Here is a 13,018-nt window from a genome sequence, read left to right on the forward strand (position 1 = left end):
GTGTTCCTACAGTCTCTTACATAACGGTGATTCTCTGTACGAGTTTCATAACTAATGGAATATTACTTCGTGGACACTACCATCCCTTTTATTTCTATTGTTATTTGTATCACATTTTTGACCGTTACGTCATTAAATGGTCTCTTCGCCCCACCCCCTCGCTCTCATTTGTGGGGTCATCAGGGATTTCCATCAGCCACTCGCACAAATAGCTTTCCAAAAGTGATGGAAAAGCTTTCTGTGATGGGAAGTTGCCCGGCTCCTTACAGCTCAAAAAGTGATCCAAGGATGGGCAGCATCAGCACCACCCGATAGCTGGTCCAGACTGCAGCATCTTGGGGCCCAATCCAGATCAGCTGAACCAGAACTTGCATTTTAACAAGACCCCAAGTGATTCAGACCCACATTAAGCATAAGGACAAATTGGTCCGTGAGACGTCCAGGTTCATTACCAGTCTTTATATCCAAACACACAGCTTAAGGATGAGGAAGCCATCGGCGTGGATGGTCTCCCAGATGCTGCCTTGAAGCTACGCCCTAGGTCAATATTTCAATTGTTCGTTTACTGGTTGAATAAAAGGCTGTCAGTACGTTTTCTTTTCGTCATGTGCTACCAGCTGCAGTAAAAGAACATCGAATTTTGGAATCCGGCCGAAAAGCAGCATCTGGTTTGAAAAAAAAAAAATCTGCTAAATCTAAAATATTCTATTCTGGAAGTCATTCCGGTATTTATAAGTGTCCTACTTTGTTTCTCTGTTGCCTGGATAAAACACTGACCAAAAGCAGTTTGGGGAAAGGAAAGGACTAATATGACTTACAGTTTCTAGTCTGTCACCAAGGGAAGCCAGGGCAGGAGCTCAAGCAGAAGCTGGAGTCTAGAACTGTAGCAGAGACTGTGGAGGGATGCTGCTTACCAGCTTCCTCTCCATGGCTTGCTCGGCCTGTTTGCCCAGAGCCACCAGCCCAGGAATGGCACCACCCACACTGAGCTGGTCCTTCCCACATCAATCATTAATCAAAAGAAAAGAAATTCCCCACAGAGATTATAGGCCAATCCAATGGCTGGGTGTGCCTCCCAGCGCTGGGATACAGGAGCACCTTTTTACACAGGTCCTGGGGATCTGAACTCTGATCCTTACACTTGCAAAACAGGCATTTTTACCAACTAAGCTATCTGCCTGGCCCCTCGCTTGGTGAGTTCTAGTCTCATTTCTGAGACGGTAGAATAAAATCCCAGGCTTTCGGCAAACCTATCTTCATTTACATAAAAATGGTTCTATGGAAATAACCAAACGGTAAAGGAGAAACCCCGAGTCTAAGCCTACTTACCTCTCCACCCCTTGTTCAAAGCTTATACCCTTAAATGGACAGGTCCAGGTCACATCCACGGAACATCCTTGGCTCTGCTCTGAAGTTGACTCTGGTCTTGTAATGCTGAAGTCTGCAGGCAGCTTCTATTGGACTTTCTCTCGCATTTAGAGCTGCTAATGTGTCCAAGGGGAGAAGCTTCATTTTGGTTTCTTGAGCTTGCTCAGGTAGGTCCTACAAGCTGAGCAAAATGATCTTCCTAAAGCATTCCCAACGTGTTTTTTTAATACCAGACATCTCAAGTCCCCGGACCCTGAACCACCATCACACATTTTAATTCTGGTGACCATATTACAAAAGGAAACAGAAGCCCAGAAGTTTGAGTCACCTAACTTTGATGGCTCATGTCTCCACGCAGTGAACAGCAAAGCCAAAAGAGCACACAAGGTCTTCAGGGGGGAAGACCATGTCTATCAAAGGGTTAAGCCCTACTTCAAGTGCTTGGTTCTACAGTGGATTTCCTAAAGATAATTACTTTGGAGCATGCCAACATACTTTATTCTGTGTGCACGCAGCGCTTTCGGGGGCTACGTGCGTGTTCTCTCAAATGGTTGTAATTCGTACTTGTGGCTTTACTTTTATTCCTTGGTTGTAATCCTGTCTCCAACATCACTAAAAGGCAATGATCACATTCACCTCAAGAATATCAATATCCTTGTTAAGTCAAGACAGTTTTCCTCTCCAGCAGATTTCAATTGAAAATAGTTGCTTGGCTAGGGATGGACTTCATGCCTACTTCTCCTCCGAGGTGGAGGAGCTTAGGGTCAAGCACTAAGCCAGCAAGTTCACGGAAGGCTTGCTTTATCTCCAATGATGAAGGCTTGGAGGGAGGCCGGGCTAACCCTCTAAATCCTTCACACTGGGGCAGTGTCTGCCTTGCATTGCCAATTAAGGAATGGTGCCTTTGCTCCCTCGTTCTCTCATTCCTTCCCTAGCCCCATGACACCTGCCTGGAGAGCTCTAGCACCCCCTGTAGACACCCCAGGATCACAGCACCCAGCCACAGAGCCCTCCTGGCTGCCCAATATACCACTCCGGTTTATTCCATCCATAAAAATCAAAGAAAGATGATTGTAGCAGAGATACCTGAGGGGCCACCATGTAAAGAAGGAGCACTAAATAAACACAAATATGTGTTTCAATAGATGATCCATTCCGGGAAACCTCAACAGGGTCAGGGAGGTGACTCAGCCCGTAAGGATGCTTACCTAAAACCTGATGGCTTGAGCTTAATCCCTAGGGTCCACAAAGCAGGAGAGGACTAACACTCATGAGTTACCTTCTAACTTACACACATACTCCATGACACGGTACACACACACACACACACACACACACACATATACACACACACATACACACATACACACATACACACACACACACACTCCATGACACGGGTACACACACACACACACACACACATATACACACATATGCACACACATATACACACACATACACACACACACTCCATAGCACTGAAACATACATACACACACATATGTACATATGTGCCCATGCATAAATAAAAAGTAAGTGTAATGTAAATTTTTTAGAAAACAAAAGTTGAATAATCTGTTAAAGAATAGATTAAAGTGGGGTTGGGGACTTAGCTCAGTGGTAGAGCACTTGCCTAGGAAGCGCAAGGCCCTGGGTTCGGTCCCCAGCTCCGAAAAAAAAAAAAAAAAAAAAAAGAATAGATTAAAGTGTTATTTTTAATAGTTTGCTTAAAATTCTGAGGTGGAAAACCAAGAAATATTGGAGTATATTATTTTATTTTTGTTTATTTTTTTTTCCTTTTCTTTTTTCAGAGCTGGGGACCGAACCCAGGGCCTTGCGCTTGATAGGCAAGCGCTCTACCACTGAGCTAAATCCCCAACCCCTATTTATGGTTTTTTTAGATAGGGTCTCACCACATAGCCCAAGCTAGCCTCAAACTAGATCTCCTGCCTCAGTCGGCCGAGTCCTGAGATGAAGGTGTATGCCACCAATACTGGCACTGGGGCACATAATTTTAAAGAAAATATATTTTGAGTGAATGAAAAACTTTATGATGTGCAAATTACTTTGTCAATGCACATTATTTTCAATTAGAAATGTACTTTGTTATCAATAAAATAATTTTATTAACTTAAAATGTAATGAGTTAATTGGGCCATCCCAGAAGAAGTTAATACTTCCTGCTGAGATGAATTACCACGTCAACCAGGAGGTGTGACAAAGCCAGAAGTGAGATGGGCTGTGAGGGTGTCCATTTTTAAACAAACCCATCATGTGTACATATCTGTAGTCCACGTACTTGGGAAGCAGAAGCAGAAGAATCGGGAGTTCAAGATCACCATTCACACTACACAGGAAGGCCATCCTGGGCTACACGAGAGTCTATCTCAGGGAGAGAGAGCAGGGAAGGGAAGGAAAGGAAGGAAGGGGGTTTATGTTCTCCAATCAAAAATGCTCTAGAGAAAGGAACTCCCCCTACTCCTTACCTTCCGTTAACTACAAAATAAATATACTTCAGAAATAAGAAACTGATGAGCAACCGTTTATGGACAGCTGGTCTGGAGGCCCTGGACCACCGTCCCCAGCATCTATTTTCACATCGCCTAGGAAACCAATGCAAAGCCATAACCCTCCCCTCTGGTTTCTTATAATCTTCTGCTATGGCATTCTTTTCTCCCTTAGACACTTCTCTTGTAACACATGATCTGTGCTACAGAAGCCATCCTCTTCCTGAGGTCACACAGGAAATCAGGTAAGCACTTCAGTCTCCATAGGACGGGCCAACCTTCAGGACAGACAGAAATGCTAATGACCAGTCTAACACCCATCAGCTCAGATTGCTCCAAGCAGGAATGACTTGGGAGAAACTTTCCCTAAAGGTACCATTGCCTTGGTCAAACATGGTTGATCTGGGTCAGAGGAGCATGTGTGGCTTATTAGCTGTGTTGGCATGGGCAAGGGACAGGGCCTATGTTGGCTTTTTTTGGTGTCATTGTTCATAAAAAGGCATTAGTAAAATGACACTAAAGTACTTAGTAATGTGGTTGACACAGAGTAACGAAGTAAGACTGAAGTGTTGGTTCAGTCAGTAAGGTGTTTGCCATGCCATCATGAACACCTGAGTTCAGTCCCTAGAACCCACATTTACAAACTAGCTGGGCTGCCCTGTCGGGCCTCGGCAGGAGAGGATGTGCTTGGACTTTTATGTGCCAGGGGTTGGTACCCAGAGTGTATGTGGCGGGGGGGGGAATATTCTTCCTTCTAAAGAGAAGGGAAAGGGTAAGTGGGGAAAGGAGAGTCGGAGGGTGGCACTGGGAGGAAAGGAGAGAGGGGCTGTGATCAGGATTATAAAACAAGCAAATAAATAAATTAATGAAACAAACAACAAACGAAGAGGACTTGGTAGCCCTTTTTTTGTAATCCGAGCCCTGGAGAGACAGAGACAAGAGATGAATCCCCGGACCTCACTGGCCAGCCAGCCTAAAGAGTGGGCTGCAGATTCAGAGAGGGACCTTTCACAGAACAAGGTCAACAGCTCCTGAGAAATGATGTCAGAGGCTGGCCTCTGGCATTCACTTGCACACCAGTGTGTTGTGCATTCCCGTGCAAGCAAACACATATGAGAATTTATAAACGTGGAATTTTATAGATGGTAACAATATTTGCCTCTTTATTTCCAAAACAATACTTTGAACAAAACTAGAGTTAATAATTATTTATGGGAAAGAAAGCTGTGGAATGGAGAGAAGGGAAAGACAGTTATAAATCCTATCTCCTTTTCCTCCTTTTCCTTAGTAACTTTCCTGATTATAATTTGGATTTATTGCAATCTTTAATCCCGTGGACTAGCAACCCACTATCTATTAGGCAGTGCCACGCACTCTGTAGGCCACAGACCTCTAGTCACCATTGTAGTTCTGCTGTCTGTCACGGGAGTAATGTCCTCCTTGCCTCTTACATAGCTACATGTCACCATCTGGTCCCTACAGAGCCATCACCTCTGCTGACACCTAGACATGGCAGCATCCCCTGGCCTAAGAGGACGGTCAGCATGAACTTTCCTGTGCTGGGTGTGCTCCTCACTGAGGCAGCCCTTGTTTCCTGGACAAAGAGGGTGTCTTCTAAACCTCTCAGGGGAACACTGATAGCCGGTAGGGTCCTCTAATTCTGTGGAATAACCCCTTCCTACACAGGCTTGTCTCTGGCCTCAGTACTCTGCCAGGGTAGTTAAAGTGTCTTCTCTTCATTGATAGAAGTCATGATTTCCCCCAAGCTTGCAGGAGCCACCCCAACACCACAGTGGGACAAGGTCCCAGTGTTCTTACCGCCCCTGTACACCCTGAATATCCCTCCACATGGATGTATTCATGCCTCTCTACCCAGTCCACACCAGTGCTGATACCTTCTGCTCATTCCTGTGGTTTGAATTACCCAGGAGCTCCTTCAGTACAGACTTTCATTCCTCCCCACAAGACAATGTCTTTCCCCTAATAATCATCTAGAACACAGGTTCTCAGTGGTCCTAACAGTGCGACACATTAATGCAGTTCCTCATGTTGTGATGGCCCCATCCATAAAATTATTTTGTTGCTACTTCATAACTGTAATTTTGCTACTGTTACCAATCATAATGTAAATATCTATATTTTCCAATTGTCTTAAGCAACCCCTGTGAAAGGGGTCATTAGACCCCTTAAAGGGTCATGGCCCACAGGTTGAGAACTACTGGTCTAGACTATATGGGTTTGTGGGAACTGGTAATGCAGGTCATTTGATGAAGTACTTACCTAGTTGGCACTAAGTCCTGGGTTCAATACCCAGCATCACAAAAACGAGTGCAAAGGCAAACCTAAAACCCCAGCCACTAGGAGACAGAGGCAGGAGGATTAAAAACTAGGAATAATGGACACTAGTTGAGAAGACAGTTTGTCAAAATAACACCCTCCTTAGATCCTCATTGTAGCCTCCCAGCTAGAGGAACCTGCTCTCCTCTGGCAAGGAGGAGCCAGCATGCCCCTCTGTGGGAGACCCTCAAGAGCAGTCAGCTGATTGCTCTCATTCTAGGTGTCTGTGTCTCTGTCCTTCCTATTGGGACCGAGAGTAAGAACAGAAGACTCACCACGGTGGCAAAGTCAGCCTTTTGAGTGACTGGACTGCTCTCCTAGTTAAATCATAGATCTGGTTTTCAGTTTACCTCTTCAAATGCAACTTCCACACCATGCCCAAAGGCCTTCGTCCATCCATACTTCATAATCAACTAATGCCACAGACCTCAGAACTACCACTATCCTGCCTCCATACCTCTCAAACATTATAGAGAAGGCATTAGTGGGCACGAACCTTTCTGTGTGTATCGCATAGCAGTTCCCATCAGGGAAATGTGAGCCAACTTGATACTACAGCCTGCATATTGTCCTGACAACATCATTACTGCCTGCCCCACTGTAGCTGAAACTCCCCAAACATAGCCATGTGGCCTTTCCCATTACCCTTAAATCCATTCCTTATCCTCTTTCAACCTGCTTCCTAGAAGGCCAGCATTTATGGAGGACCATAAGTGGAGGACTTGGTTCCCTCAGTCTCTGCTTTCCCATCTGATTCCCATTTGGTTCAAGGGGATAGAAAGCAAGTAGGTGGGAATGTCCCCCACTCCTCCCACGTCTGTTTGGTAAGTCTCTGCTTCATCCGACTAACAGCCATGGCTCCTGCAGGACACCTGCTCCTCTCCTGTGCTTCCCCTGGTATTTGATGACCACACCCATTCCATCACAGTACCCTAAGGTTGACCGCGTCTTCCAAAGTTATTGCCTCTCCTTATTGGTTTCATTTATTTCCTGACAGAGTTGTTACTAATGCTGTCCCCATCCTTCCTGAAACTGTGGCAAGAGGATGCCCCACCCCAGAAAACCCAGAGGAAGGTCCTTGAAATGGAAGGAACCCCTGAACCATCTGTGACCAGCACCCATTCCTAGCAGAGACCACGGCCTCTCAACACCTTTCCGTGAGGCAACTTCCTCTCCTACCAACACATCTGCTGCCACACATTGAAGTGGCTTTCGTTCAAGTCCTCTGTCCCCAGACATTAACCTCAGCATCCTAGCGCTCGACCACAGTTTCAGCCTCTGCTCTGTACATTTCTGTGGACTCGCTAACTCCTGCTTCAAGGAGCACTCAGGACTCCCAGCTTGGACCTGACAGAGGCTACAGATGACAGGACCTCTGGGACTCATGCTACCATCTGTGTCCCTCACTGAATGTGAATCCCGAGTTAATGAACCCCGGAGTTCCAAGTGCTTTTCCCTATTGTCACACCAAGCAAGCTAAAAAGACTTTTCTGAAAGTTTGTGTGAATTCCGATGACAGAGACCACACTTTATTGACATCATGTGCTCCTGGTATATAAAAGTGAACAAAGGGAAACTCAACCCCCTAAATACCAAAACTAAACATGCGTGCATAAAATTGGAGTTTAAAAGGAAGGCCACAGAAGCAGCTGCCGTAAGACTTCAGAAAAAGCAATCGAGTGCCAGGCGGGCACACCTGTCCCCTCTGAGCAGGCAGGGCCACCTTACTGCCACAAACGCTCAGGATTCTGAGTCTAACTGACTAATTGATTTAAAACGTACTAAACAGGGAAGGGCATCTGTAACTGGTCACCTCACTGTGGCTGTAGGGGAAGCACTCGACCAGGGAATTTAGTATCTGGTGGTTTTAAACCTAAATGATAGCTCCTAATGGTACTTTGTGAGGTCTGTTGTTTGTTCGTTTGTTTGTTTGTTTTTGATTGCAAGCAGACACATCCCTAAGGATCTTGAGAGAATTTTGCTTGGGAGATGAATCAGCCACATCAAAACGCCTTTTCCTAACTGTCTGGGCTGTCCTTGCCTCTTGTTTTGGTAAATCACTGGGTTCAAAGGAAATGGGGTGCTTCTGAAAGAACGCCGTGGATGGGCAGCCCATGTGCCAGGAAGAACGCTCTTTGGTTTTGATCATCCTTTGCCCTTTAATCATAAATCCAGACCGAGCTCAGCATCAGAATGTGAGGATTTAAAGGCTTTCCACCGCTTAATGATACCCAACCCCTTCAAACAAGCAGCACAGTATCAATAGAACCTGGGGGAGGGTCGCAACATACAATTCATGTTCCAAAAGTCAAGCGGGAAGAAAACGAATTTGCAGACGTATGAAGCAGAGGGATTATTCTCGGGGAAGGGCCAGTATTGTTTTACATTTTCAACCTAAGCGTGCTGCACCTGGACCTCGTGCCTAAGCTGGGTAGAGGAAGGCAGGTAACTTGGGCTGGCCCTAATTGAATGCAGGGGTTAAAGCAGATGGATTCCTGGAGCCATGGATGTGTGAAGCTTGGGCCACCAGCTGTGACTGTGCTGGCTTCAGATGGTCTCACACTCAGTGGTGGCAGTGGAACACGCCCCGCAGTCACATCGGACAGCCATCGGGTAGGTGTAGAAGGGGTCGACTCCAGGGGCACAGTTAGGCAGCTTCACCGTCACCTGTCTGGTCTCATTGTAGGTACACACTCGATGATAGGCTTCTATGTAGGGAGGCTCCAGAATGGGTTTCTGTCCCCATGGGTAGAAAACAGGAAAAGCATTAGAATACAGCATCTGCTTCCTGTTCTTGGTGCCGGTCATCACTAGCTGTTTACTTACGTACTGACTCCTCCCACTGTGAATAAACTCCCAAAAGCAGGAAGTTGCTTTGCCCATGTCCTGAGCTTCCACAGGAGTCTACGGTGCACAGGATGCACTCAGTAAATATTTGGCAAACGAATAACTGGTCTCCCTTCCCCTACCGTTACCCCTACAGTCTGTTTATAACATGAGTGAGCCTTTTAAAACACAAGTCAGTCATGGCCCACCTCTGCTCAAAGCCTCTGTAATTTTCCTTCTCACTCAGGGAAAAACATCACAGACACTCAGATTCTTCTCAAGTCCCTGCATTTTCTCCTGGTCCTCTTATTTCTGCTCTGTCGGCTGTGGCCCTGGCCTTGCTAACACTGTCTCCGGTCTCCAGTCACAGTGGTCTCTCTGAGGGTCTTGCACCTGCTGTTCCCTCTGCCCAGAGCACAACACACACCCACACACACATGCACACACCTCCATCATCAAACTCGTACGATTCTGTTCAAAGACCACCTGACCCAGAGCAGCTTTGTCTGATCCTATTTTAAATGACTTCAACCCACCTCCTGGCGCTCCCTTCCCCCTTCCTGTTTGGTTTTGGTTTTGGGGTTGTTTTGCTGTGTTTGTCCGTTCCACACGCCATCCCCTGTATCTTCCTTTTGTGCGTGTGACATTGCTCCTAATGTGGAGTCCAAGCTCCGTTAGGTCAGACACTATTCTCCAGTACCCAGCCAGGCTGGTACCCAGGACGCTTGCAATAGCTACTTACACCTGAATCCACAAACGACTGCAGAGCCAGGGAGCTCCCAGAGTATTCTGCTCTACTGACTAGCGGGTTAGCTCGCTTCCTCCCTTCGAGTTTTGAAAACCTTGACTTCAAAGATAATTCTGCTAGAGAAAGTACAGTGATCACTAGTGAGAGACCCAGCGCCTACAGTCAGCCCCCCTGTGCCTGCCTGCTTCACCACTGCCCGAGACCTAGGGAAAGCTCCTCACTCTTCCAAGCCCTTGTTCCCTTTGCTAGCATTGTCACGGGGCTGGAGGAGGTGATTAGTGCACTGCACAAGCCCTAGCAAATGGTCAGAATTCAATACATGGCATCAGTGGCCCTTAGGAGCGCAATTATAAAGATGTAATAATGAATTAATAATGATAATCTTTCAGATTTTGTTCTGAGCAAAAAAAAGTGTTAGGTAGAGGAATTAGATAGACGATGTGTGCATCCATAAATAAATACATGCTTACGTGCACACACGGGCACATACATATGCAGTTATATGCACACAGGTACATAGAACAAAGAGATGATGCATACGCATATATATGCATAAGTACATGCATGCATAGATATACACATATATATACATATATAATATATATTATATATGCAGGTGTACACCTAGAGATGACAGACAAGCCAGCTCAAGATGAAATTCCTGCCTCAATCTCATAAAAATGGCAACCTTTCCTTCTACAAGGACCAGGAAGAAGATATGTTTCTCTCTCCATTCTGTGTCTCCTTACTTTCAGGATTCTGAGATTCTAGAAAAATTGAGTACTCAGTTAATTGTATTTCAATTTTATAAATTTTATAAATCTGTCTCATGCAAGATTTGGGGTGGGCTTAGGTAAAAAAAAATGTGTTATTGGGTTGGGGATTTAGCTCAGCGGTAGAGCGCTTGCCTAGCGAGCGCAAGGCCCTGGGTTCGGTCCCCAGCTCCGAAAAAAAAAAAATGTGTTATTGATCTGAAATTCAAATTTTTTATTTTACTTCACTTCAGATTGTGGAATCTGAGGTGGAAGGTGGTTAATGGGTCTTGAGTTGGTTGGTTGGTTGGTTGGTTGGTTGGTTGGTTGGTTGGTTGGTTGATTTAGGGGGGGGGCAGGGTTCTTTTGGCTTTAATTTTGCTAAATCTGGCATCTTTGAAACCCAGGTTGTGAGAAGTCACCATTTTCAGCAAAAGTCAGTGCTACAGGTCATGAACACTCTCTAGTCAAGCCAGCTTCGAGATGTGTGTACCCACTCTAAATGAAAGGCCAGACAGAACTGAGTATAAAGGGACAGGCGGGATCTAACACTGGATCGGGACAAAGGGGAAAGAGTTGCGGCAGAGCCTGGGACTAGGCCTCCCGCAGTAGGCAGCTTCTGGGTTCTTTTGGGTAACTGCCTGACTTCCTTGCAGCTGAGAAAATACAGGAAAGAGATGTGGTCACAGGTTTGGACTAAGAATTTATCTCCAACTTCGCATTGACTCTGACTTTGCAGCCGTTCCCTCTTGACTCCTTCCTTGAGATCTTTACAATGGGTAAATAGCAGCACCTGCTCTCCTAGAGATGCCCCCCAAACACAGAGCCATGGAGATCACATGACAACCTCAGCAGTGCTCTGGAAGGAGCGTTACCATGGTTTTCAGATCATATGGAAGAAGCCAGATAATTGTGCGGTCACTTTTAAAATCCAGAGGGCAGGGCAGATATGCCGGCTTCCCCCTCCATCAGGAAGCTGTGAACACTTGAAATCAAGTATCCGTCCCTGAGGACACTGCCACCCAAGCCCATTGAACTACTCACCTCCCAGGTCTCACAGCGACCCCAGCAGGCATCTGTGGTGATCCGAAGTCCCCTGCAGCCTGGCTTCTTGGCCACGAAAGTGAATTCCCTCACAGCACATCCCACGAAAGTGTGTAGGTTCCCGCCGGAGCTGCTGAGGACAGAGTCAGAGCCACCCAGAAGAAGGAGAGCCGCAGCACCAAGGACAAGGTGTACCAGCTTCATGCTATTCCCGGGGAGGGAAAGGAAACAAAGTTGAACATGCCCAACTGCTCGTAGTGTTACCACCCACAGTTGGTGGCCACTCTCAAAGAGACCTTGCTCTTAGCATTACAAGGAGTAAAAATGAGCTAAAGGAATTGGCCAACTCCAACAGCGTCCCCCTAACCAGCTCCAGTAGATAGTCAGTCATCCTCTCTAGACTCCCTACCCTCAAACCCATCTTCCTTGGCGAACTCCTGGCGCTGATTTATACATAAAAGGAATTTATCCCACTGAAGAATAAGGGACACCAAAAGAAATGTAGAGCCTAAAACAATACACAGACACACACCTCCTTTTTACCCACGTCCAGGGCAAGCATGTGTCACGTTAGAGCTTAGCACACAGGTCCAGGGCACACATGTCACATTAGAGCTTAGGATACATTTGCAGTTTCAGTGTCATGAATGGAGAATGAATGGAAGAAGCAGATAAGTACTAATAATGGTGTGTCCTGGAAATGTTGTTGCTAACCCAAACTACCATACAGGAGATAGTACAAACCCTGGTGCCTGCTGTGGTAGTCACTCCCCATAGAGTACCTCTGCCCTATGCTGTGCAGTCTCTAGCTGTGACTCCCTTTAAAAGCAAACAAGGGAAAGCTAGTTGAAGCTTCCTATGAAGTCTGTCCTCTCTGTTTCTTGGTCCTTTCTGGTTAGTAGCACACAATGGGTCCTTCATGGTTGCCCACTGCACAGAACATACATGGTCATCATGTGTGTTGAATGTTCCAGGTCAGTGCCACTCAAGAGGGACTACCTTTCCAAAGCTACTCTCACAGTTCCTACTAGTGTGGAATGTTGTCATATGGATGCCATGGGCTTCTCCTCAAGAGGAAGGGGTTGAGAGATGGAGAGACACTTACCTGATCTTGCTGGAATCAACTCTTCTTGGAGAGCTGAGACTCGTGCCCCGGGCTTTCAAAAGTTTCAATGAGTGAAGAAAGTTTATTCTGGGTAAGTCTCTCTCCCTTCTGTTATCAGGTTGCCTGATTACTCAAATATATAGAGAAGGTCTTGTCAATCAAAACAAAAGAAAGGCCGATCCTTACAGGAACTATTGAGCACATCAAAGCCGTGGAGTATAAAGCCAGTCTCTATTTTCCAAAACTGATTCACTTCAAGGGTGGTGTTTTGTTTCTTGACATCACAGGATGAAACAGAAAGTTGCCTTGGTGGGTGACATAATCCCAG

The 13,018-nt window shown here is 46.1% G+C and overlaps 1 protein-coding gene across 1 annotated transcript; it reads right to left on the reverse strand.

The window, feature by feature from the left end:
• Window positions 1-8,762: 8,762 nt before the first annotated feature.
• Window positions 8,763-11,789, reverse strand: Gphb5 (glycoprotein hormone subunit beta 5). Its single transcript, XM_032907457.1, has 2 exons — window positions 11,586-11,789; window positions 8,763-8,951 (listed from the first exon to the last, which is right to left on the reverse strand). The coding sequence occupies exons 1-2, from the start codon at window positions 11,787-11,789 to the stop codon at window positions 8,763-8,765; spliced, it is 393 nt and encodes a 130-aa protein (XP_032763348.1).
• Between the last annotated feature and the right edge of the window lie 1,229 nt (window positions 11,790-13,018).

The sequence above is a fragment of the Rattus rattus genome, chromosome 7 (genome assembly GCF_011064425.1).
Source record: "Rattus rattus isolate New Zealand chromosome 7, Rrattus_CSIRO_v1, whole genome shotgun sequence".
Lineage (NCBI taxonomy): Eukaryota > Metazoa > Chordata > Mammalia > Rodentia > Muridae > Rattus > Rattus rattus.

Bases quoted from the DNA above. Each gene is read 5' to 3' on its own strand.
- Gphb5 (XM_032907457.1), bottom strand. From the start codon at position 11,789: ATGAAGCTGGTACACCTTGTCCTTGGTGCTGCGGCTCTCCTTCTTCTG. The intron at 8,952-11,585 runs GTGAGTAGTTCA...CCATGGGGACAG, and splicing joins GTCGCTGTGAGACCTGGGAG to AAACCCATTCTGGAGCCTCC.